General features: G+C 46.7%; 4 protein-coding genes across 9 annotated transcripts in view; 1 reads left to right on the forward strand and 3 right to left on the reverse strand.

Annotated features, from left to right (window-relative positions):
• LOC105274679 (disco-interacting protein 2) overlaps nucleotides 1-10,804 on the reverse strand; it is a 28,892-nt gene extending 18,088 nt beyond the window's left edge. For all 6 annotated transcript variants that reach the window (XM_026973597.1, XM_026973595.1, XM_026973594.1 and 3 more), the window contains exon 1: nucleotides 10,600-10,804. In XM_026973597.1, the coding sequence (XP_026829398.1) occupies nucleotides 10,600-10,684 (85 nt within the window). In that variant the 5' untranslated portion in view covers nucleotides 10,685-10,804. The remainder of the gene's footprint in view (nucleotides 1-10,599) is intronic.
• LOC113562891 lies at nucleotides 4-10,606 on the reverse strand. The gene is made up of 2 exons (XM_026973606.1): nucleotides 2,917-10,606; nucleotides 4-2,509 (listed from the first exon to the last, which is right to left on the reverse strand). The coding sequence occupies exons 1-2, from the start codon at nucleotides 3,756-3,758 to the stop codon at nucleotides 1,576-1,578; spliced, it is 1,776 nt and encodes a 591-aa protein (XP_026829407.1). The 5' UTR covers nucleotides 3,759-10,606; the 3' UTR covers nucleotides 4-1,575.
• A 525-nt stretch (nucleotides 10,805-11,329) lies between the features above and the next one.
• On the forward strand, nucleotides 11,330-17,924 carry LOC105274452 (ATP-dependent DNA helicase Q4). The gene is made up of 7 exons (XM_011330593.3): nucleotides 11,330-11,596; nucleotides 11,892-15,065; nucleotides 15,241-15,528; nucleotides 15,852-16,190; nucleotides 16,447-16,609; nucleotides 16,694-17,016; nucleotides 17,304-17,924. Exons 1-7 carry the CDS (start codon nucleotides 11,486-11,488, stop codon nucleotides 17,532-17,534), a joined length of 4,629 nt encoding a protein of 1,542 aa, XP_011328895.1. The 5' UTR covers nucleotides 11,330-11,485; the 3' UTR covers nucleotides 17,535-17,924.
• Nucleotides 17,850-25,494, reverse strand: LOC105274453. Its single transcript, XM_011330594.3, has 7 exons — nucleotides 24,372-25,494; nucleotides 23,478-24,071; nucleotides 22,981-23,088; nucleotides 22,744-22,899; nucleotides 19,414-19,803; nucleotides 18,508-18,669; nucleotides 17,850-18,429 (listed from the first exon to the last, which is right to left on the reverse strand). Exons 1-7 carry the CDS (start codon nucleotides 24,705-24,707, stop codon nucleotides 18,223-18,225), a joined length of 1,953 nt encoding a protein of 650 aa, XP_011328896.1. The 5' UTR covers nucleotides 24,708-25,494; the 3' UTR covers nucleotides 17,850-18,222.
• Between the last annotated feature and the right edge of the window lie 3 nt (nucleotides 25,495-25,497).

Raw genomic sequence — 25,497 nt, forward strand, 5'->3', positions numbered from 1 at the left:
ATGTCTAAAAAAATCGGTCCAATCTAAAACCGAATTTGCATTCGCACTTAATACCGCTACATACGTGCGGCTCGGACGCACGACGGCGAAGCTCTCTCGTCTTCGTCGTTGTACCTTATGATCGCGCGAAAGCGCTCTTATTGAGACGCGACTCGAAAACCGCGTGTTCTCTCCCATCATAAATTCGTCTTCCACAACATTTACGAGAAATGGAGAGCATTTAGAAGTGTGTGTATTACGCATGTACGCGATATTGACGGCACGATCACGATGCGATGCCGGGGAAGGTGGTATTTGAAAAGTGGAGTATCTCGTTACGGATGGAAGCGAGAAGATGCGGATAAACAACGCGGGATAAGCAGCAGCCAGGCAGTAACGTGTACCTCGTGTAACGCACATCACGTGAATACCGTGCCGGCGGTGTAATTTTTCAGTCGCCGTGAATAAACCGCGCGATTAACGATCGCGCGCAGGATCGAACGGGCGTTTTCAGGATTGAATTTTAGATCGATGCACGCTTGGCTGCTGCCGTCGCGGCCGGTGCTCCGCTGCTGACGCAGCTCGCGCTCGCGCTCGCGTTCCCCGCGTGCACGATGCAAAACTGGTTGGCGTACTCGCGCGCCTTTCGTCACGCCTCGTAACTCGAGAAAACGCCGAAGAATCGATCCTAACGGCCGAGACACGATTTTTCCGACGACGTGCGCGAAACGGAACCGGGCCACCACGATTACACTAATCGACATATTCGAGCGATCGCCGATGCGAAAACCAGATCGCCTTCGCCTGTACGCGACGATTTGTCGAGGGAAAAGCGACGCGGTATGTGAGCGTGCATAAATTCCGCCTGGCGTCTGCGAAGTCTCCTTGCGAAAAGCAATGCAGCTCGAATGGACGGCGAAGGAAACGATAGAGTACTTTACCTTCTAAAACTTGAACGTGGATTTCATATCTCTCGCGTTTAATCGCCGGAATTCTTTTCTTTCCGGAAAGCAACAAGTTTCGATTTCGTTAGGAAAAGAATTGTAATTTTGTTGTTCGTATTTTGAAAAAAAAGAGTTAATTACGCGGGGATGAGCGAGCCTTCGAAGGAAGTAGCGAAAGCCGCCGGTTGAACTACGATCATGATATGCGTGCAGGCTCGCGATCGAGCAAGAAGCTTACCGAAACCGATCGGGAAACGCGTTGCGCAATTAACGTCGACGGACGTGAAGTAACGGCCGAGTAAAGGATAGACATAGATAGATGGAACGCGTAGAGAACGCTCGTAATCGCCGCGATTCAATTGCGTGTTATTCAATAAAGGCTGGATATAACTCGCAGACCTCTAAAGCCGAGATTATGCGATCATGGACTGTTGCTATTAATGAAACGAGAATCGAACGATGCAAGGAAAATACATAATTAGATTTCTAAAAAAGATGCTTCATTGTGTGCATCCGCGAAATACAAGTGAGATCACACAGGAAATTAGATATCATTAGGTTTTTCCAGTGTTTTCTTCATTCATTCTCGCATCTTTAATTAGAAAAAAAACAACTCCAGCCCAGCCCAGTTTCTAGAACCGGTGATCATAGTTTAGATCTTACTGGGGCGTTTCCTCAAGGACGAGCACTTGCGCACGAGGAAAACCGGCTGGCCAGACGTTCTTCTCAACTGCGACTTCCTGCGCAGTGGTCGCCTCCTGAGTCCGGATTTTTGCCTCTTCAGATGTTGCTGTCGCTGCTGGGGAAAGTTGACGTTCCTCCTACGCTCGTTGAAGCGAGCAGCGTCGTCGTCCTCGCTATCGGTCGACGAGAGGCATCTGTAGCCCGCGTTTGAGTTCTCGCTCTTCGATCTCTCTTTGGCAGTGCCCTTAGCAAGGAAGCTGAGGAACTGGCTACTGGCGAAGTAGTTTCCAGAAGTAGTTGTACTGGTCGTCATCATCGTCGCTGTCGACGTCATGGTTGTCATCGTCATCGCCGTTGTCGCCGACGGCTTCCAAATGGTTCTGCGCGTCAAGAGGCCGTTGGTCCTTAGTTCCTCGGAGAACAGCTTGTCCTCATTGAAGTCGCTGATCTTCGGCACCGGACAGGCCGACGATGAGGACGATGTCGCTGAGAAAGAACCCAGGGACGACGAGACGATCGAGTTCAGGACGTCATCCTCGCGGCGCTCGTTGAAGTCGCCCGACAGCAGCAGCTTCTGATCGTCGAATTGATCGTCCGACATGTTCGACGACCAGTCGTTGATCCTTTCTAGGATCGGGCCCTCTTCATCGGGCAAGTACCTGATTTCGCGCCAAACGCGTCGTTGACGTCTCGAGCGACGTCTCTCCGGTGGGACAAACCATACCGGACTGCTGGTGCGAGCAGCTGGCTGTTGACACTTTCTGCGCTGAGAGGTCCTCTTGCCGCTTCGGCGACGAGAACTCGAGCGTCTGGACGCGCTCGTACGCTTGAAGTAGCCCTCTGCACTCACGCTAGGCGACGGCTTCGGTGCTTTCCGGCGGAAGAGACCGTTTCGCGTGACCCTAGAGTCAAGCAGCGACAATTTGCAATCGAGTGATCCTCGAAAATGCGATATTCGTTCGATCAGTGAAAATTCGAACTCTCGGTGCATCTGACTTGTCTCAGGCGTTTATCAAGATCTAATTAACGATTCTCTAAGAAACTATAATTTATAAAACTCAAAATAATATACTTGCTCGTTTCTTCATCGTATTTGAAATAAGGGAATAAGATTTTAACAGAGATATACACCACATGTCTGACAATCTATCTCTGTGTGTTGAGAAAACTCGTCATTAATTTTAGTCAAATGCAGAACAGACTCCTCAATAAAAAGCTAAATACTTTGACTCGAGACTTTGAAACGAGGCGCTTTTTCATTTCCTCATTTTCACTGATCGACCGTTTATCATTACAAACTCCTAATCACCCTGGTCTGAAATCCGCGAGTTTGGCGATCCTGAGGGAGAACCCGAAAGACGACGACGACGACGTGGTATCCTTGCTGACGGGTTTCTCCGGCGCCGAAACCGTTCTCGCGACAGTCGGTTGTGGTTTCTTCTCCTTCAAGGCGCTGTCCAAGGAATGATGGACCGAAGGATTCGAGACAGAGGTGTACGGAGGCGGCACCGGGGCCGAGACCCGAACTGGAACCGGCACCGCGTCCCTCCATATCCTGCCGAGGCTGATACTGACGCTGGGTGGTCCTTCCGTGGAGGACTCCTGGGTCCAAAGACCGTCATGTCCGTTAGTCGTCTCGTCCCGGACATGATCGGTGGCGATCCTGAAGGGTTTCGGCTTGGCTGTTAAAATAGGCGACGCGTCGAGCTTGAGAATCTTTAGATCCTCGGCAACCGAGTCCGCATCAGCGTGCTTGGAGAGTTTTGCGGTCTTGGGTGTGATCTTAGGTTGCTGAGGAGATTCAAGATGATCCTCGTGAAGTTTCTCACGGGAGGAGGAGCTGACCCCGTGAAGCCACTCATCATAAGTGATGGACTCGCGACTGAGGGAGCACTCTTGATTCTTCTTGAACTCTTGCTCCTTGTCGGTCTGCCGAGGGGAGACCTTATCGTTCGTCACTGGCTGCTGCACGGGAGGGTTAGCGGCGGGCTCCAGATTCTTCTGGAGGCGATTACGTCGCTTGCCGCGGTCCAGGTAGCTCTTCCTGATGGAGATTCGTTTGAAGGACTCGCTGCGCTTGAAGGAGGGCTCATTGCGGTCCTTCTTGCGGCCCACGAGCCTCCTCAGATTCTCGAAGGAGAGGGGCCTCATGGGGCAGCGCGACCGACCTCGCCTCGCGGAAGTAGGATCGCTTACGGATTCACGTTACCTCGAGGCGGTGGTGGTTGGATACGTTCGCGCGGTGAAGATTAATGGATGCATTTGCGAATGCTGAGCGCCATGTTAAACGCGAGAACTCGTGGGTACAAAAGGATTCCGGATGAGGAGATCGGGAAAAAGATATTTGTTAGGCCAGGTAGGATCTGGCCACCTGGAAATCCACAAAAGCGAACGTTTTGTGAAAATGTACGGATTTACGAATTCCTTTCTCCGTCTCGCTCTCGCTTCGTTTCTCCGTTTCTCCTTCTCGAATCCCTTCTCTCTTTGTTTCTCTCTTTCTCTTGCCCTCCTTGCCCTTTTACTATCCGTATCCTCCTATCCTGCTCTCTCTCACTCTCTCCTTCCTTGACGTCGTCCCTTCTCCGTCGCGCTAAGGTTCGCTAAGGTGCAACGCCGAGGTCTTCCAGTCGTGGATGATCAGCGTGGCTTTCCTTTTTCGACGCCGTGTTGCTGCGCCGCCGCCGCCACCGCCGCTGCTGCTCCTCCTCCCTCCTCCTCATTACCCTCCTCTTCCCTTTTCTCTCGTACCCTCGGCACGACCGGGATGATCATTCTACGCGAGAAGATTCGGCACGGATTGCATGAGCGTCTTCTAGAGTCAACGCACTCAAACTTGCGATGGACGTGTATTGATTTATTCTCAAACAAGACAAATTTTATGCTTTTGACAATCTTTACCTATCATGACTTTTATTATTTGTTTGTTCTTTTGTGATTGATAATTGTTCGGAATTAAGACAATATTCAACGACAATAATAACTTTCTTACATATCGATATATTAATATGGTTTTGGTTTCGATATATTTTACCGATATTTATGTATTATTTTCAGTCCGAGTCAGTACAACAATGACTGTCAACAAACGCGAACTTTTTCTCAGATCATTATTATATATATAATTTATCAATAGCAATCTTTCCAAGCATCTTGCCTGACAATTTAACTGCCGTACTTTAAGAGCGCTTCGTCGGATACTTTCTCCGCCCTATCGGCATTTGTTTCACCCCTTTCCTCACCTCCTCCGCAGTTCTTTACGCAATATTTCTCAGCGATCCGAGTGCACTTCCATGGAATCCGTAAGAATGTTATTCTCTATATTAATTTACACTATAGATTAAATCTAATTCTTCCGTCTTCCGTCACTTTTTAATACTGAAGGAATTTATCAGAACCGGAATCTCATGTCGTATGATGCAAACGATGCTGACTTAAATCCAAATTTGGCAATGTAGTGAGTACACATTTCTTCTACAGTCTGACTGCACGAGATTCGTCGTTCACGTAAAAGATAACACCAACTTTATACGCCGCCAAACTTTCTTACAGATCTCTTGTGTAACACACTGTTCACACATAACGATTAACACAGAAGAGCAACGGAGCGCTCTATTGCTCGCTTCACGGATCTCTAACGGTCGTTCGAGATCACCACCATGATCACCGCCACAGGCACGTATACACACCCTTTCTGGGAGTCTCGCAGGTATTTTCGCCTTTGGTCGGCGAGCAAGAGCCTCTCACTCGCGCCACGAGACACGCGAGGCGACTTTGCCGCGCGTATACAAACGCTCGCGATCGCTTCGGGTGAAGAGGAAACGTAATTTCCCGGACGAAGGACTGGCGTTCCTCCACGAGGAAGGAACGTTTTAGAAAATCGGCCCGACACGCTTGACACGCGAGCTAAGCGCGTTGCGAGATCGCGCAACGTACGAGGACGGCTCGGCGCGCGTCCGCGCGTTCGAATTCGCGCGGCGCCCGCTTCTCTCTCGCCGTCGAGGCGCGTACTCCAAGTCGCGTCGAATCACTGGCATTTTGCGCGCTCTCTGCGCTCTCAGCGACTCTCTCGTGCGCGCGGGAAGAGAGAGACAGAGATAGCAGAAAGAGAAAGGATGAGAGAGAGAGAGAGAAGAAGCTACGGGTGGGAAGCCGGCTCGCGCGTATAAAAGTCGGAGTAGGTGAGAGGACTGAACGCTGGAACGAGCGAGCGAATGAAGAAGGAGAAACGAGCGAGAGAGAAAGAAAGAGACATCAAGAGAGAGACGGACGAAAGAGACAGAGAGATACTGGGAGTGGTGGTGGTGGCATGTCGTCCGTCCACTCTCGCCTGCCTTCCTCGCTTGCAGCATCCCACTCTCCCTGGATCTCCATCTCGCTCGGCACCCCTGGCCGCACCGAGAACGCGTCCTGCTCGCGCGTTCTGATCCAGCGTTCCGCAGGCTCTCGCGATCTCGACTCCGTGCCCTGCCTCTTTCCGACGGGGAAGGAGCGAGAGAGATTCTTAAGGTGGGGGATCACGAGGGTCGACCGGAGGAGTTTCGGTTCCTCCGCAGGATCAGCGCAGTCAGCGGCGGCGTAGTGCACCCGCTGCAAACCGCGACGAGCAATTATCTTCGTAATAATCTACTCCGCTCTCTCTTTCTCTCTCTTATCCGTAGCATAAATCCCTGGTATCACGAATCTTTGTCGGTTGCACTCGCGCCTCGCGAGTGTCTTTCGTTGGCGCGCTTTGTCACCGAATTTGACTATCTTGGTAAGTCGCTGAACGCGCAAACAACGCGCCCGAACGGAGCGGAGCGGAGGCCAGCCGGGACTCGGATATAACCGCCGACTCGCCCGTAGGAAAAGCTTCAATTTATGGGTCGATTGCTCCTCGACCCTCGGAGTACCAGCGAGCAGGACGGCGATGTGGGCTCTTACTTTCCATGAATAAGATTCGAGACGCCTACGCTCGATCGCCTCGCGCGGTCCGGACGCTTCGGCATCGCCTGCGATTACGGACGAGCGAGTGGGCGGTGCGGAATTACCGCACGGCGAGATGCTTTTCAAACTCTTTCTCTCTTCCTTTGGTCTTATCTGCCCTCTAAGGACCGCAGATTCCACATCTCGCAGTGGAGTGCGCATTAAGCAAAGAACGCGATCGATACTTTACGGACAATCTCAATCAGCTGGACCATGAAGCAATCGTTCACTGGAACCCTGAGAGGGAAACATCGGAGAGATTTTGAGGGAATGATTCAATCAACCGGATCTATAGTAATAGAAATCGTTCACGGCATGTTAAACCTGAAATATTAAACAAGTAATTATCTGGACACGTAATGACAATTAAGGAGCCCCACGTGGTCGTGTCTCCTTTCATCAATGACGCGATTCCCGAATTGTCGTCGGGATAATCGCGCATCGCGATCCCACATGACCGTAATTTTCGGATTCCACGGATGTTCGGCACCGGCGATCCTAGGCGTGGTGCGGTAGACGTGGACCATTACACCATATATAGGTATATCGCCAGAACGCTGCGGAGGAGGGATACACACAATAATGGCCGATAAGCGCGAGGAGTTGTCTACGACACGCTGGCGCGTACCGGGCACACTGACTCTCAAGGCGACTCGAGGACGTTTACCCACGAAACCAGCGACCTTGATCTTACAAACGATCCGTGAAGAAGGAGCGCCCGGTGATGCTGCGGTTCTCCCGCAGCTGCACCTGCGTCGCGTGCGACAAAATCGCCGCTAATCGACTCTGCTCTCCTCCCGCCTCTCTCTCTTTCTCTTTGCTCCGGCTCTCCTGCTGGGGCAGCAGAAAGCATGACGAGAAGATTACGTCGAAGGATTAGCCGGATATTCATCGCGATCTTCGTTGCGTCCTGCACATTCCGAGGAACCATGTGAATGGCAAAAAGAATACCTGGACAATCATGAAAGATGAATGTAATGGTTGATAATAAGTGACGCGATAACATTTACTTCTGTAAAAATTTCTACGACGAGCGGTATCCTATCAAGTTTCGGCGTTAGGATCGTACAATACACTCGTACGGAATCAGCGATGATCCTGCGGATTAAGCAACACCGCGTCGCAATCGTCGGCGAATCCACGGAAATCGTCGAGATAAACGCACGCGTTACCTCTAATTGGCCCTCACATAATAACATGGCAATTATGAAATTGCACGTTGAGATTGCTTTCTATTCTTTTTCTAGGTGAACCGCCCGCTTGTGTGTCCGTATCGAGGACTAATGACTTAATAACGCATCACGTGGCAAATATCCGGCGAAAGAACTATCGTGACGAAGACGGCGCATCCTAAGTGGCTTAAATCACCGACGAACGTCGCGAAATCATGAGAGAGAGAGAGAGAGAGACATTCATTTTAAGAAATACATATTTTTCAACAGATGGGGATATCTACCAAACTAAGATGTGAAATAAAAAGTAATATTTCGTCTTGAAATTGGATTGAAAAATTTCAGAATTCTGAGTACCATTTTTAACATTGAGCATTTACGAAATAATGCGTCAAATGAGCTGTAAAGGAATCCCGTTCGCCTTTTACTTTTCCACTTTGTCTCTAAACATTAGGAGAATGCAAAGCACGCATTCTTACGTTCTCTCTTTTAAATATAATCTATCACAGCGTCCCACGATGATTAATGCATGTATTATTCGTTGGTTATGCTTTCGAAACGAATCAATCACTCTCTCAGTGAGAACACGAAGCCCAGATTACACGATACAGTTTTGCACGCGCCGCTGGTATTTGGTCATAAAAAAGGCAAGAACCCGTGATCTAGAATGCCAGTTTGTCTCCACGAGGCAGCGCGTTGTACGTAATGCAAGAAGTGCACGTAAATACCAATCGCAAACAGTGCAGCGATTCCAATATTGAGTGTTCGTTGTATAATTCCGCGATAAAGTTGTTTCTATTTTGTAAACCATAACGTGTAATAAATTACGAAGCGCCTATTGAAGCACGCACAATGTGCGACAGGATTTGATTTCGACGATTTCTGTCTATCATAATTTTTTCCATTTTTTTATAATATTTAAATATCGGCATTTGTTTCAACCCTTTCCTCAGCTCCTTCGCAGTTCTCCAGCGATCCTAATGCACTTCCGTGGAATCCGTAAAAATGTTATTCTCTACATTACTTCACACTGTAGATTGAATCAGGACGAGAATCGCCATGCGAGGTTCGCGCGTTGCAGTGAGCAGCGATGGAGCCGTCACCTCCTCGCTTTATTAATGCGGATGCATGATGCTGTTGACGCAGGCTTTTAAGTCTTATTTACAGCTGGACGACGTAAGCCGCTTACGTTACACGGCCGTGACCACGTGGTGCTAGTTGGCAACAAGCAGTTGACCAAGAAATTGCGTTTTCCTCGTTCGTTCAACCGGTGAGTCGTCGCCGCTGCCTTCCAAGTGGCACGGCTTTTAAGCCCGAGAGGTGATGACCTCAATGATTAATCGACGTCCGTTCGTAAGTAACGAGAAACCTTTCAGATTCAAGGATCCGTGCATCATCAACCATCGGAATTGCGGACCGATAATCGCAGAGAGTTTAAGGAACCAAGTGTGAATTCTTTATGTCAAGAATCATCTTGAACATCTTAACCGTAACATAAAACACATCGAATCTTTCCAACACAGATGTTCGATCTCTTTATACAAACTTGTGAATCTCTACAAAAAGAGAGAAGGAAGGATAAAGAGAGAGTGCGATTAAATACGTTGCTAAACGGGCAACTCACGGTTAACGATCCGTAATGTTTCTGTAAGTGCAGCACCTAATTAGTTAGTGCGTAATTAACCGAATGAGACTCGTACGAGACGCGAGACAGCTCTTGGCCAATCGACGAGCCCTTTCAATTTCACGTTACATCATCGCGCGAGCAGACGACTAAATTTTCCGTGATGGGACACCTGTCGTCCGGGAGAAGCGGCCAGAGAAACCGGTCGCTTCTTCGTTATAACAGTCCTAACTACGAATGCAAATAAGCGCATTCCCGGGTACGGCGCTTGCTCGCTCGCGGAAAGAAAACCCAAAACCTCGCACCTGCTGTGCGCTGTAATTCTGTAACCGGCGACATTACGCCGGTGTAATTTTACGACGCAACACGACAGAAGGAACAACGACACGCGAAACCGCACGAAGATGCTCGATCAAATGAACACGCAAAATGCAAAAAGAGCTCAACATCACGAGAAATCCTGATCTAAATATAAATAGAATAAATATAATACAAATTTTAGCAACAAATCAGTAAACGCAATAATCTCGCTTACGCCGTTCGCTGTTACCCTTTACCCTTTGCTTTGCCCTTAGTACTCAAAAATGGACCGTTCGATAACCCTAACCGGCATGAACCAGCCGCAAGAGCGATGTGCGAGGTTCAAGAGATATAACGTCACCGGTGCGCCACGGGACAAAAACTGCGAGCAAAAATGGGCGACCGAGGCACGAGCGAAAGGGCAAAGGATCCTTCTGTTACTCGAAGGGGATGGACACGCGCAACGTAACGATCCACGTTAAACGAGCGGTGTCCCGCATTACGCATCGATATAGCACCGTTCATCGTGCGACAAATTTCGTGGCTCCACGCATCGCATCGCGTTCTCGGCGTTCCGTCACTTTCGGCATAAATGGTGACGAATTAAACCGACGTTGGCACGTTCGATGCAAAACGCACTCGGCAAAACGCGCGTCACGTATCGGAGTATCTCTGGAAAAACAGCGGGAGCCGCGTCTCGCCGCACAGGCGAACGGAGACGGCAACGGCCGTAAGGTGTTATCGATTTTATCAACAAACGGGGGGCTTCTAGGGGATTCTGTCTCGGTGTCGCACGGGGTGAGTCAGGAGGAGCGAGGGAGACGGGCGCCGCGGGAGAAACCGAGACAGAAACGGGCGAGACGAGGGTTCGTGCCGCGAGGGGCGGCGGACGGTCGCATCGTTCGTTCGGCGGAGCCGCAGAAAACTCACTCACCCTCGGACAGCTCGAGATCCAACTCGGCGAGCTTCTCCCGCACGTCCTCCGGGAGCTTGCCGATGTCGATGTTGTACTCGGCCATCGCTAGGCCATCCGCGCTGCGCCGTGATCGCGAATCCACCAGCGGTGCATACCACGACCCGTCACCACTGCTCGGCCATCTTGCCTGCCACTGAGTCCACCGTCGCGCCGCCGCGCGGCGCCACCGGACGCGCGCCCGCGCCTCCGAGCCGCGAACAGGTGATCCACGGGCGCCAACTTCGATATATCGAGTCAATCGAACGTCATCGGAGTTGACAAGATGGAGGCTCGTATGCGGCTAAATTCATGCGATTAATTATGTAGCCGAATCGTAGGTTGACATAGGAAATCTTAATGCAGTTTGCAATTCGAAGCGAAATGCGCGGAAGTTTCATATACTGTAATATACGAGAATCGTGCGTTTAGAATTGAATCTTGAAAGCTAAGACACTTTTGTGATCAAGATCTTACAAGCGCGCGCGCGCGCGCGCGTGTAGGATGATTTCAATAAGTTTTATGAAGGAAATGTTAGGAAAGATATTGATGCTAATCACTCCACGCGTTCTTCTAGCTTGTCTTTTGCGAAATCTCATGTATACTGTACGTAACAGAGTCATAAATACCTAAAAAACGGCGTTGAAGAAGCACGTAATCACTTGTCTCGATCGCGCCAATTCCTGCCGTTACGAAACCGCGCACGCGCACAGTACTGCCAACGGTAACGGTACAGTTAATGCTGGCGCACTCACCTGACGAGTGTTTACGCGGGAGACCTTGGGGGCAACCTAACCTCGGACACTCGGCTGATCGCCGAACGTTGAAGTCGGAATAACGTGGTTCATCCGTTTCGTTTCGCGATAAAATGGACGTGCTAAAGGATCCCGTCTTGAAAACGAAGTATCTGAAGAACAAACTCCGCGTGAAGCAATGGGAGAGCGATTTTATGGAGAAATTCGGACGCAAACCGAACAAAGTAGGTTGCCTCATGCGTTTTTATCGCGTTCTCAGTATGCAATGCAGTTGTTTAATATTTTTCTCATATTCGCATATTGACATAATATTATAATAGATGAATTTAATTAAAGATTAAGTGCTTTTAACTTTAGATATGTACCACGAACGCGATTCAGTATTTGTGAGAGCTTCGGCTACTTTCACATATGTCTGTCGTATGATGAATGAAAAATATTGGAAATTACGTTATTGTGAACGTCACATAAATCACTGTATTGTACTGTTGCATAATTAACTTTTTCTGTGCATTCCAGAATGACATAAAGGATGCGGACGTATCGATCAAAGAGGCATACAAGATGTACTGGAAACTGAAGACGCGAGCGCTCGAGGAGACTCTGATGGACATCACTTTCTGTGACGACGTGCAAGGCAACGTGACGAACAAGTCGCCATTAAAGTCATCGACGAATGATCAGAGGCAGGATAAGAACTCGAGTCCGGAGAAACTCGCAAGAGACACAGAGAACATAGATCCTCACAACAGCAAACACGAAAGCGAAGCCGCTGTTCAAGCAGACACGGTGAACATCGAGGGAGTCTGGGGCGAGCATCTGCACAAGAGCAAGGAACAGGCGCCGAAGAAGAAGCAATCCCTGTTGATCGGTAGGTCCTCCTCCTTCCAACTATCCAGGAATAAATTTGAAAGTTCGTCGTTCACCAAGCGGAACCCGAGGAAATCGCTATCGTCGACTAAGCTGAAGAACAAGTCTGGCAAGAATATGCCTAGTAACTCGAGCATCGACCAAGCAGATATGGACAGCAAGGATGGTTTCGACGTGACAACGGAAGAGACAAAACCCATATTTGGTGCACCAGTGAAAGTGACCTTTGAAAATAACAAATCCGTCCCGCATTGTATTAACGCTGTTCAACAACTGGTTGATGGCCACATGACTAGCGTCAACCGTAATCTGAATCCGGGCTGGCTTGATCGCTGCACGAGATACAGCAACTCGGAAGTGGCGTCTTTCAACCCGAGTCAAAGACTCTCGGGCACCAGCGACTCCGGAATAGAGTCTATGGAGTCCAGTACGTATTCCCCAAAGGACATGACGCCTGTGGTGAACTCTATCACGTCCCTTCAAGAGTCTGACGAGGACGATTTCGTGTGCAACAGCGATTCCGAGGAGGAGCGCAGGAACAAACGCATCAGAAATTTCAAGAAACGATGGAGCGACCAAGACGGTCAACTCGCGAAACGACGGTGCGTTGAAATCGAACCCGTTGCGACCGCTCGGTCTGCTGATACAACCGACGGCGGTGCATTCAAGCAGATTTCCAACGCTAATACGAATTCTAGTGTAGTATATAACAATAGTTGTAGTAGTAGAAGCAAAACTGACGATGTTAACGCGTTTAAGTCAGTTAACGATATTAGTACGAACTTTAGTTTAGCGAAAGAGCCGATTAAGGCTCAACAAAACGACAAAGTCGCCTCGAGTTCAAACATTGATTCGAAAGCTATTATTGACGGCGGAATGATGTCCAAAAATGTCCAGACTGATAACGGTCAGACGAAGAATGAATTCAAGATAACGGATAGCGTTCCTAAATCGACTGATATTTCGAATCAAGAATCAGGAACTTCATCTAATGAAAAACTAGTGAAGCAACATGTGCCACATCGAAGAGGTAAAGATGTACTATCGGACGACTCTGATCCCGATTATGTGGAACAGAAAAAACAAACTAGAACAAAAACAAAGAAGACTACCGTCCGAACTGTTAAAAAATCTACAAGTAGAAGGAAGAGAAACGACGAGGGGAAACCTAATTTAAGAAGATCTTCTAGAGCAAAGTTGACTTTAAACGTGGATGACGAAGAACGGAGTTCAGACGAAACGCAAGCGGGAAAGTTCCCGATATACAGCGTGGAGACGTTACAAACGGTTCCTCGCTTCGCGATGACGTCGACTGAGAATGGTGACCTGGTCACACAATTTTCCAAATCGGTTTCCATTGAAATGCCGGAAAGAGGCGCTTCGGTATCTTCGAAAACGAGCGCAAAATTAACTGACAGGGAAAAGCTTGAGAAGAAAATAGCCGCCGGGACGATGAACGACAACTTCGTCAGAATAAATCTGAAGAAGAAAGTATTCGTGCGAGGGAAGAAGAATTTCAATCTGTCCAAGTACAAGAAAAATCAATGGAAACAAAGAAAGAAGGATTTGGCGTCGAGCGAGAGCAACCTGGACGCAGCCGATCTGATCGACAAGAACGGCATGACATGCTTCAAGTGTGGCGAGTCCGGACACTTTGCTAAGAATTGCTCAGCTTCCAAGAGCGATGCTCTTCTGCCTCTGGAGGAGATCGACGAGTCGTCAAGTTACCCGACTCTGGAGGAAGCCGAGAGGATGGCAAATGAGAACGCTGTTGTCGCTCATGGTCACAGGATCGATCGGCTACCCGAGAAACCGTCTCACTCCGTTGCGAAAGCATCGCAGAGCGACGAAGCCGAAGACATGGCTCGATTATTTGAAGACGACTTTGAAACTCCATATGAGAAGAGCGAAACTCCGATTGTCGGGCACAAGATACCGCAGGATTTATTGTCGAAGTTACTGCCGCCACAGATGGACGTGGTTGAGCCGTTGTACCCCACAAACGAAGACGGCAGTCTCACCGAAACCCCAGCGGAGGTTTTCGAGGCGTTACACATGTTCGGCCACGAGAGCTTCCGGGCTGGCCAAGAGAAGGCGGTGATGAGAATTCTGTCTGGCCAATCCACTCTGGTAACGCTGTCGACGGGCTCCGGGAAGTCCTTATGCTATCAATTACCAGCATACCTGTATTCCCGGCATTCGCGCTGCATCACTCTGGTAATTTCACCGCTGGTGTCCTTGATGGACGACCAGGTGACGGGTGTGCCTTCATTTCTATCCGCTGCGTGCTTGCACACCAGCCAGACGCCGAAGGTGAGGGAGCAGGTGATGCGCTCCGTGAAGGACGGCACGGTGAACATTCTGCTGGTATCACCGGAAGCAGTAGTGGCGGGCGAGAAGTCCACTGGTTTCGGAGCCCTGTTGCGCCAGTTGCCTCCGATCGCGTTCGCCTGTATCGACGAGGCCCATTGCATCTCCCAGTGGTCGCACAATTTCCGGCCGTCCTACCTGATGGTCTGCAGGGTGCTCAAGGAGAAGTTGCGTGTAAAAACGGTGCTGGGACTTACCGCGACCGCCACGAGGGCGACGGCGGAGAGTATAGTAAATCATCTGTACCTCCACGACGGCATGGCTGGCGTTATATCGGATGTACCGTTACCCAAGAATCTTGTTCTGACGGTGTCGAAGGATGAAAATAAGGATCAAGCTCTGATCGCGCTGTTAAAGAGCGAGAGGTTCCAGAAATGCGACTCGGTGATAGTCTACTGCACTCGTAGGGAAGAGTGTGCGAGAGTTGCAGGGTTGCTGAGAATAGCGCTGCAGGTAAGCGATAAAATATTAAGCTTGATCAATTAAGTCCGTTTTAAAATTAAGTTTTACAATTAAATCTGTTCAATTGCTAGCGTTTGAATATCTTTCCCTGTTTTTACATATAATATTAAAATGTGCGTGATTTTTATTTTTTGATTCGCATACTAAATTTCTGTACGCCTCGCAGGATCCACGGAATCCTGAGAAGCCGAACGCGAAGGTGTCCACAATAGCCGAGGCCTACCACGCCGGTATGACTGCTCACAGACGCAAAATCGTGCAAAAGGAATTTATGAGCGGGAAGATCAAGATTGTGGTCGCTACCGTTGCGTTTGGTATGGGTATCAATAAATCGGATATTCGGGCTGTCATTCATTACAACATGCCTGGCACTTTCGAAGGATACGTGCAGGAAGTCGGTCGCTGTGGGCGAGACGGTCTTACTGGACACTGCCATTTGTTCTTAAATCCATTGGTATTGTATTATTCACGATCATTATTTACTTGCACTTTCTTGAATTTTTGTCATGTTTTGACTGTGGTCATGTCGAATTATCATGTAAATTCTTCCTTTTGCTTTGTACGGTGAAATTAATTTCTTCACATGTACATCACACATTCGTGCTCGACAGCAGAAACTTATAAAGTATATTGATATCTTGTTAATATCGATAAATGGCTGCAATGAGGAATCAAATATTAAAAAATTTCAAATTTGTTTCACTATATTTCACACGATTTTACGATTTTTTACTCAATTTTTCAGTTTCACTAATCAAATTTATGATTCCTAAACAGCGAGACAGTGATAAGTGGGAACTGCGCAGACACATACACGCGAACGGCGTCGATCGTCATACAATCCGACATCTGCTTCAAAGAATCTTCATTCCCTGCTCTTGCGCGAGGATCAACAAAGAGAAAGCTCCGGATCAAAGATGTCCCGGTCACGAAGTCGCACTTCCGATCGACGAGACTGTTCAAGCCCTCGACATCACGGAAGAAACGATCTCCACATTGTTATGCTACCTCGAGCTGCATCCGAAGAGATTCATTACTGTGCTCTCATCCGTGTACGTCCGAGCGCGAATCTCGAGCTACAATGGACCGCAAGCTCTCAAACGTGCGGCGCAATCTGTAAGTTTCTATTGGAAACTTTACAGTTTCTCTGCAATTACATACAATTGTAATAAATTGTATTGCAAATCTAGTAATTAATTTTAATTAATTTCCACGATATCAATGTGAGAAATTTTATTTGAAATATGTGCAATAGTAATCTCATAGTATCTGCATTCATAAAGTCGTGGTATTAATTAATATAAATTATTCTGGTACCTATTGATGAGTAATCTTCCAAATCGATTAATGAGTAATTTTGCAAACGTTTTAGTCTCCACCGCTCGCGATGGCGATAGCACTGGACATGCAGAAGGGAATCTCGCATGAGAAGAGCAACATCATCGAGTTCCCGATAATCGACGTTGCGTCGGCCATCGGTTGGGACAGCGGCGTAGTCAAGAGCCACCTGAAGAATCTGGAGTGGACGACGGGAGGTGAGCATTCCGAAATTTCACCCCATGTAATTTCTCGCTTTTTTTTGGAAAATGTGTTTCATTTACAAGCAACACTTTTCGCAGGTGACGGCAGCGTAAAACGCTCGGCTATATCGATGCATTACGACAAACTCGGTTTACGGGTGAAGACACCGGGCGATCTCACCGATACCGAGTTGGACGAGGCGCTCGATGCATTGATTGCGCGCACCCGATCTCAGGAATCCTCGTGCTTGCAACAGCTCGAGATCATATCCTCCGCTCTTAGTAAGATCAGCGTGCCGTCGATCGAGCACTGCTCAGTCTTGAACGACAATGTCACAAAGAGATCGGAAGAGCTCAAAGGCACCATCAGGGACTACTTCCAGTCGGATTCTCCTTTGGCCAGTGTGGACATCAATTTCCAGGTACATTTTTCAATCGCAAAATCTGCTTCGGCTTTGCTGACGTGATAAAATATTTGATCTTTTTGGCCTTTCTCTTTTTTACGCATTCTTATCACTCATCCATCTTTTCCTTCTTTTTTTCTGCGTTATGATTTATTTGATCATAATTCTTTTGCTGTTCCTGTAACGTATTTGTGCTCTTGAAGAAATATTATCCCTAGAACGAAATGCTATGGATTACTATTGTTACTGGTACACATAAGTGATTATTGGAGGTACGTTAATAGATTTTTAAACTCTTTTTACAGGATAAGATAGCAAACGAGCAGCAAATTGCCGCTGACGTGCGCAGTTTGGTAATGTGCTACAGAGATACCAAATTCACCGGGCGCGCTGTGGCTCGAATCTTCCACGGTATACAAAGCCCAAATTATCCCGCGGTGATTTGGGGCAAGTGCCGCTTCTGGAGGGCTTATTTAGCCGCAGATTTTAACGCTATTTACAGAATTGCTACTAGAGAAATTTTAGCGCTACGATAACGAGATCAGAGATTGTAGTAAATAACGGGATTTCGTTCGACATGATTGTACATTAACATGAAATGGTAACGTCATCAGTTTTTAGACTTAAAAATAAGGGAATATTCTTACGCTCAGTTTAACGTTAATTATTGGAACAGTGAATTGTTACGCTATTGAGACGCACATTTAAGAGATAACGTAGTAACTTATTTTTATATCGGAGTATTGTATAAATAAATTTTTTTATAAAATAGATACGTTCTGTTATATATTTTATGTAATAGAGTATATTTAGGATTAAACATATAGTAATTTATTTTATACTTAAATCTTCGATAAAAAAATTTTTTAATATGAACCTGTTTACACAAGAGTACAATGAGAGTACAATAAAACAGAGTAATATAAAACAGTTTTCCTCCTACATGTTACGGTGTTAATTCCTATTAAAAGATAAAGTTTTGCATGCACTCCTCTTAGAGGTATAAGACGATATAAAACTTAACAAGAGAATTATAATCTTTAATCACCCCGACGGTCTCCGACAGTTGACAAGCAATGAAGAATAGAAGCATAACAACCGCACAAGAAATATTAACAATTACTTTGTAACAACTTTTCACGTTCGAAGGAATTAATTATGGTAATCATCACCACTTTTTTAACGCTGCAGCGCCTAAAGGATGGCCTCGCGCCGACCAGATATTCATGTCACGACTCTCTTCATGTAGTTGCACTGCCGCAGGAACTTGTGCATGCGGATCTGGTGTAGCTTACCGACGCGGTTCATGCAGGTTTCGTTCTGGCAGAGAGCGCAAAACTCCGCGGAGATGTCGTGGAATGGTGAACGGAAGTACACGTTGGTATTCTTCAAGGCCTTGTTCTTGTGGTGCGCCCAAACGTGGAAAACGACCTGAGGAAAAACAAATCGACGTAAAGTGTTCGAGGCAGCGGCAAAAGTATTTCCCACGATCTCGATGCCTGTAAATACCTCGAAGATCATCAACAGAGCGACGAACCAGCGGAAGTACATGATGGCTGGTAGAAACAGGCACACAGGATTTATCTGACCGAAAGACGCGCCGGCCGGAACCGGCTCCAGCTCCATGTGATGGCGCTTCTTCGAGGACTTCTCCTTTACCTCCTTCGGTATCTACGGAAGACCGACTCGCTCATTTCACGTTAGAATTATTTTATTCTGTAAATAATATTATAAATAACGTTACGTCACTCTGCGCGTGTGTGCCTCGTACGCGTGTGTGCGTTCATCTACGATCATATATCATATATAAAGTTATCAGTATACGATATCTGCGATTGCGTGAGAAAACAAGCCGGTAGACGTATGGAAGTGGAATGCAATATCTTGGACACACCGTCGTGACACGAGCACCGATCCGTCGCTCGGTGGGAGCAATAAAGATGAATTTACGACACATGCAAAATATCTACACGCGACACACGTACACACATATCCAATCCAAATGAGAAACGCGCGTGCAAGCCATCAACCGCTTATTAAGACTGTCGCGCGCGCTTACGTAAAGTCTCTTTTGTGAAGCGAACGTGACGCACTCGGTAAGATATGTATCGGGCGCAAGTTCACACAGCTCGAATCGTTCAAACATTATAACGCATCGGCATCTTGCATCTCACTCCGCAGATTCATGCGCATAACTTAGAGATTTACGTCGAGCGTATCAATTATCGCAGCGCCGAGTATGCTGGCGCGCTAAGCTGGCCTGAAGTCTCGAGTTACTTGAGGTCGGACGGAGTCGAGATGCAAACTAAGGCCTAGTTCCACAACGTAACCAGAGTTTAACTCTTAGTTAATGGAGAATTCACTTTCAGCGAGGGAGAAAGAGAAAGAGACGTAGACGTGTTCCCCGGAGTATACCTGAAACGGCACTCTCCTGTGCCGAGTTTGGAACGTCGTGTGATCCACGTGAGTGACCTCCGGTTCGCCGGTCTCGGCGTCGTTCACCGTCGTCGTGGAGTCGATCGGACGGGCGACGCAGTCGTAGAACGGATGGATCAGGTCCTCGCCGGTCTCCTCGTCCACGAACACCCTGTCCATGCCGCTACCGCGTTCGCGCATCTGGCAGAAAAGAGTCGAGGAACGTGTCCAAGTGTGGGATTCGATCGCCGGGTCGCCGGGGTCACACTTCCCGGATGTCCAACTCCACGCACGCGTTATGTTAATCGCCTTGGCACCTTGAGGTAGGGAAGGAATTCCTGAGGCACGTCTTGCAGCAGTCTGCACCGGGATGCGGCGGTGCCGGTTTTTCTGAATTCGGAAAGGCAAAATTGTTCTCATTAATGTTCCATAAAGCGATGTCGTTAATGTTGCTCGATATTGCTCGAAAAAAATATATATACTCTTATTTCTTTGGAAATATATATATATTTTTGGAGTAAATATATATATATTTCTTTGGACGTTTCTCCCGCTTCTGGAGTGCGCGCGATAATCGCGATAATCGATATATCGCATCGGCCTATCTGCTTATCTACTGCAAATATGAGGAATTAAAGTACGGAACGTGGTGAACGATTGCTCACGTAATACAATAATAATAACGCTTCGAAGAAACGTGTAACACACGGCGCGTGCGATGCGTCATCCGATGCGGAATCCGCCTCAAGAGAATCACGGCGCAGCTGAAGGATCATTTCTCTTCTCCTGTTTTTGTTCTCACTACTTCCACGATGTTGCTCGGCGGAATTGCAGACGAGGCGGACCACAGGCTTCCTTTTTTTCCCCCCCAGTTTCATCGAGAAGCTTCTTACGTCGGATTACATAAAATTATACGTCCGTGAAGACTGACTCTCGTGGCTATTGGTATCATCGTTAAACGCTTCCGCGAAACACACGCAGCACGTGCATCCGCATTTTCTACACGCGCTCGCGACGATTCTGCAAAAATACTCGATCATACAGCACATGACTCTGCCCTGGCTTTGACAGCCCGACGAGCTTCTCCTCTCGCTTCTCTCTTCAACAAAAGAGAATCATCGATAAATCATCATATATGAACATAAAAAAATAACAATCACAGAAATTATTAAATCCAAAACTCACAACAATTAACATTGTACAATATATCAGTTCACGCATGCATGGTTTTTCATTGGTCGAAATTTATTCCCTATTTTTTTCTTCCTTATGTTCTATTCATTGTGTCTGGGCCTAATTCGAATGTTGCGTAAACTTTTCTACATCTGAATAGTAATATCTTTTTTCCGAGGAAGGAAAAAAAGAAAAGGAAAGAGAGAGAGCAAACAAGATACAAAAGAATAAAGAATGAAGAATAGGTATGTATTTTTGTAACGAGGCTTCATATTACTGAAAAGCCATCGCGGTTTTTGCTCCAATAAAGACGAGGACGCGGCGGCGCGATCTCGAGGTATCGGGGAAACGGAGATAACTTCACGGCGGTCAGCGGCGGCATAGCAACTCGCGCTCGTTCCTTCCATCAAGCGCAATTATCGAGGTAATTACGATAGCGCGATGCGCCCCGGGTGTCGCGAGTAAACGACGCGCAAAACAACGGGATAACTCCTGGCCGCTCGTGAGCGTTATTTGTCACCCTGTTTTCCATATACATTGCGTAATGCTCGGGCATTGAATAGTACTATAGATTAATAATAGCGATTTTATAATACGTTACTAATAAAAAAAAATCCACTCGGAACATTGAAAGCGAGTTTTGCACCGAGTTTTCACGAGCTTTCGAATGTTTCGTCATCCGCTTCCGTTTAGGAAAATATTACACATTCGCAGCGCGTGAATTATTATAGCTGAAAGGTTTTGCGAGACGTATAATAACTACTCTAGCAAACTTATCTCTGCACATGCGACTAACTTCAGAGCGAAGATAAGTAACCGAGGAAAGCTGCGAACACGCGTGCGGCTTTCTCGGCGAGATGCGTACGTGCGGGAGAATTTTATTCGTTAAAAGTGCATACGCGTGGCGATGCGCACGCGTACTTTCGCAGCGGCGATACTCTTCGCGAGCAGCATTACGAGGAAATGACAACATCGAGGAACCATCACGTACGCAGCGTGATCGGAAGAGAAAGTGGAGAACTCACGGTTGGCGGTGTCGGTGATCAGGAAGACGTCTCTCGCACAGGATCACGTTATCAAATTATATATATATATATATAAAATAATATAATGAATATATATATATATATATTCGTTACGCAGACACTCGCTTGACGTTAGATCGCGACGAGTCGAGCAGAATTCTCGTGATCCAGATGCGGCCCGTCAGCGGCCCGCGCGGCTGAGGAGTGCAGAACGTGCAGCGCGATGCCGGGACCGCAGCAGCAGAACTGCGCAGCGGTCGATCGAACGCGACGTTCGATGGACAATTCGATACAAAATAACTAGTACCGCACGTGTCTCACGTCGGCAGCGCGCCGTCTTACTATCGACGTCACAGCGGATCGCAGCGTTTCTAGATCGTGGAATTTTCCGACGCATGCGCAGCGGCGACTCGAACTTTTTAGCGTATACTTCAGGAGCGTATACTGGTCCAAATATATGATGAGAATCAAAATGTGTGTCAGAAATCTTTTGAGATTTGTAAATATAACCTGATTAACAAAGTTAATCAGGTTATAGACAAAGTTTGTCATAACTACTTGAAAATAAGATGGATGGATTAGATCAATTTAAAGATGAAAGTAATAAGATGTGCTATTATATTTTTACACATCGTGAGTTATAGAAATAAAGAAACTTTGCTGTTTTATTCTGATAAATCATTTCTATGGAAATATATATTTTCATTTTTATTTATTTAAATTTTATTTAAGGTGATCTCGGAAATTTCTCTAATAATAATATAACGATATTTTCTCAATATTCAATAGCGATTCGATGTATCTTCGTTATGAGAAACTGTGTAACGTTCGCTTTTATCTGCCTTCATCTAACGATTGTAAGAAGAAGAAGTATGACATCGCGGTATTCACGATCTGACAACAGAAACCATGAATTAGAACTATACGCGAAATAGAATATTACTTATACACTGAGTATTAACAAACAGAAATATTCTCTCGAGTTCTGCAAATAAGTAAAATAATAAATAAAATTTTGCTGAAATCCGCGTTTGCGCGATCGAGAAAATCGATGACTCGAACGATAATCGATGACTCGAGAGATAAGTTTGTGTCGATTTTCTTAAAATAAATTGTCACTTCAAGTACTTACAGTAGTAAACATGTTAACATTTATGGAAGACACTTTCATTGCCTTTATTATCATCGGCTTTTGCATCATGGTCACAATAACAGTTGCCCTTACGTGACGGTCGCAGCTAGAATCCGTCCACTCGCCAAAATATATTCCCTCACGAAAGTGCTCGGACTAGATACATACATACATATGCAAGATGATTTATTCTGATTTTGTAATAGTGATTCATCGAAGGAAGAAACGGAAACTTACCGCACTGGTGACGAGACCGCCGTACCAGGCATAGATGAACGCCTGCAGTAGCTTCAGTGTCATGTAAGAGACGAACACCGAGGCCTGGCTGATCGTCAGCTCTGTAAACTGTCATTACTATCATTTGATAATTCTTTATTATTAATTTGTTGTCGTGTTGGTCAGAAAGGCTTTTCGTATTTTATGCAAAATTGTTTTTCACGAAAAGCGCTTTTATTTTAATTATCAATACGGTCTCCGCCTAACCTCCTCCTATCAATCTACAAGCTTGAAAATTCTGTCCTTGAAGAAGGCACTAGTTCTGAATTAAAGAAAAGACTCTCCAACTTTCTTTGGAGTCTTTGTCCGTCGAATCGAATTTTTTTCCGTTAAGAAATTCTTTATTTGACGCGATTACGCAAAGCGCACTAACTGTAAATTCCTGTTTTTCGAGGTAGCTTCGAAATCTGATATTCTACGGAATGTAAATTCCGGCAGTTTCGGATGCAATCGCGTACCGGGGTCGCCTCGAAGATCAGCACGCACATGAGTATGGCGTTCGTGAGCAATATTCGCATGATTATGAATCCCCAGATGTCCTCCAGCATATGGCCGCACCGCAGTAGCCGATTATGCGTCTCCACGCACGTCTTCAGGACACCCGTGAACACGTCGTCGGCTCGCGGATTCCTCAGCCTGGCGGACATGGCCCGCAGCGTCGAGGAGATCTGGAACGCGTAGAAGCCGAACAGGCTGTCGACGCCGCTGATGGTGAAGATCATCCAGCAGGAGGACAGCTGGTACAGGACGTGTAAGAAGAAGAAGAAACCGCTGCTCGGAAGCGGCCACAGGAACCTCGCCGGCAGCAGTAGCCTGTATTTCCTCGGCTGGACATCGTGAATGATCTGGTGGAACATGGAGATCAACGGGGAGGAGTAGAGAAACAGCATCGTTGATGCCAGTACCAATACCAGCAGGTAAAACGGCCGGTCGAACGCGTACAGAGTGGCGAGCGCGGTTTCCTGATCCTGCGCCAGTTCCCGCTCGAAGAGGTCGTCCAGCATCTCGTGAAGCTCCATCAGTTTCTCGCGTTTTACCAGGAAGCAGGCCGACTGGAAGAAAAGGGTACGCTGTCTATTTAAATGTCGCTATCATTATATATCGTGACTGAAAATTTTATTTATTTTATATTGAACGAATTCGGGAATGAACTGGCAACTTTCTTTGGGAAGTTTTTGAAAGAAAACTTTCAAGGCATGAATAATCTTGCGAGGAGATGAATCAAGCGGGAGTAAGAGAAAAAAAGAAGAAATTTAGCAATTTATATTTTGTTAGGCAGAAACAGAAGATAAAACTATAGTGAACTGGCACTTCCTACGCAGACGCGGCATGCGTCTTTACGAAAAGTGTACCATCACGACGGGCGCGAGCAAGCTGCAAGTCAGACCGAAGCACTTGGACAGGAGCAGCAGATTATCCGTGTGATCCCGACAGAAGTTCATCACGAAGAAGCACTGGCTGGAGAACATGACGATCACCAGAAGGCCCATGACGTACGACCAGAATACGGAACGTGTTCGGTCCTGCAAGACACCACCGAGGTACAGCATTCTGCGAATGCGGCGAGTGTACACGCGATATCGGAGCACCAAGGCGTCGTCGACCGGCTTATTCGAGGGTCGCTCACCCTTGGGGTGCCCATGCGGGTAGAAAAATAATTTGCCGGGGGAGTTATCTAGCGGCAACATGTAATATCGCTGGAAATTGCTGAGCAAGTGGCAATACAAAGCGATTCGCAGAGAGTTACGTCCACGTAACGATGCGACTGTAGGAAACAAGTTGCTTCCGTGATATTTGCCAATTATATTGAATCGCGAATGTAGCGGGGGCGGGATGATTGTACATTTTGTGTTACTAGTTTGCCGTTTCCCGCATGTTCGGAACGTATGGACGGCACTTTGAGGATCATCCCTCCGTGTTCATTATGCTCCATTAGGAAAGTTTTGCTATCAAAGATTAATCGTCGATTCAGAGGGAGCATATGGCATATCCGATACAGTTATACAGAGGATTGGTAGGGGTAACGATGTGAGCAATCTTTCAACGCTACTTGCTGTAAACGAGCGAGTGGAGAAACGGTCGGAAGCAAACGACAGTCTTGTCAGAAAAACGAAGAACTGTTGCCCGTGAATTTAAGATCTACCATTCGACACAGGTAATTAGCAAACCGCAAAGAAGAAAATTGAAAATTTGCAATACTTAATATTAATCTTGATGCTTCTTTTTCTAAGAAGTTATAATTTATATATGAACATTATATTATTACTGGAAAAATAAGCTCTATAAATTGTAGAATAAAATTAGTCAATTTGTAGCTTTATGATGTTTCAGTTTTAATAAATCATATAAAATGTGATTATACGAAAAATAATAATATAACAGTAAGTTTAAGTGCAATAAGGTATAGTTGCAGTAATTTAATATACTTATTTTTATAAATCATTTTAATATATATTATTTCTTTTATATTTATTTAGT

This window comes from Ooceraea biroi, chromosome 11, assembly GCF_003672135.1.
Source record: "Ooceraea biroi isolate clonal line C1 chromosome 11, Obir_v5.4, whole genome shotgun sequence".
In the NCBI taxonomy this organism is placed as follows: domain Eukaryota; kingdom Metazoa; phylum Arthropoda; class Insecta; order Hymenoptera; family Formicidae; genus Ooceraea; species Ooceraea biroi.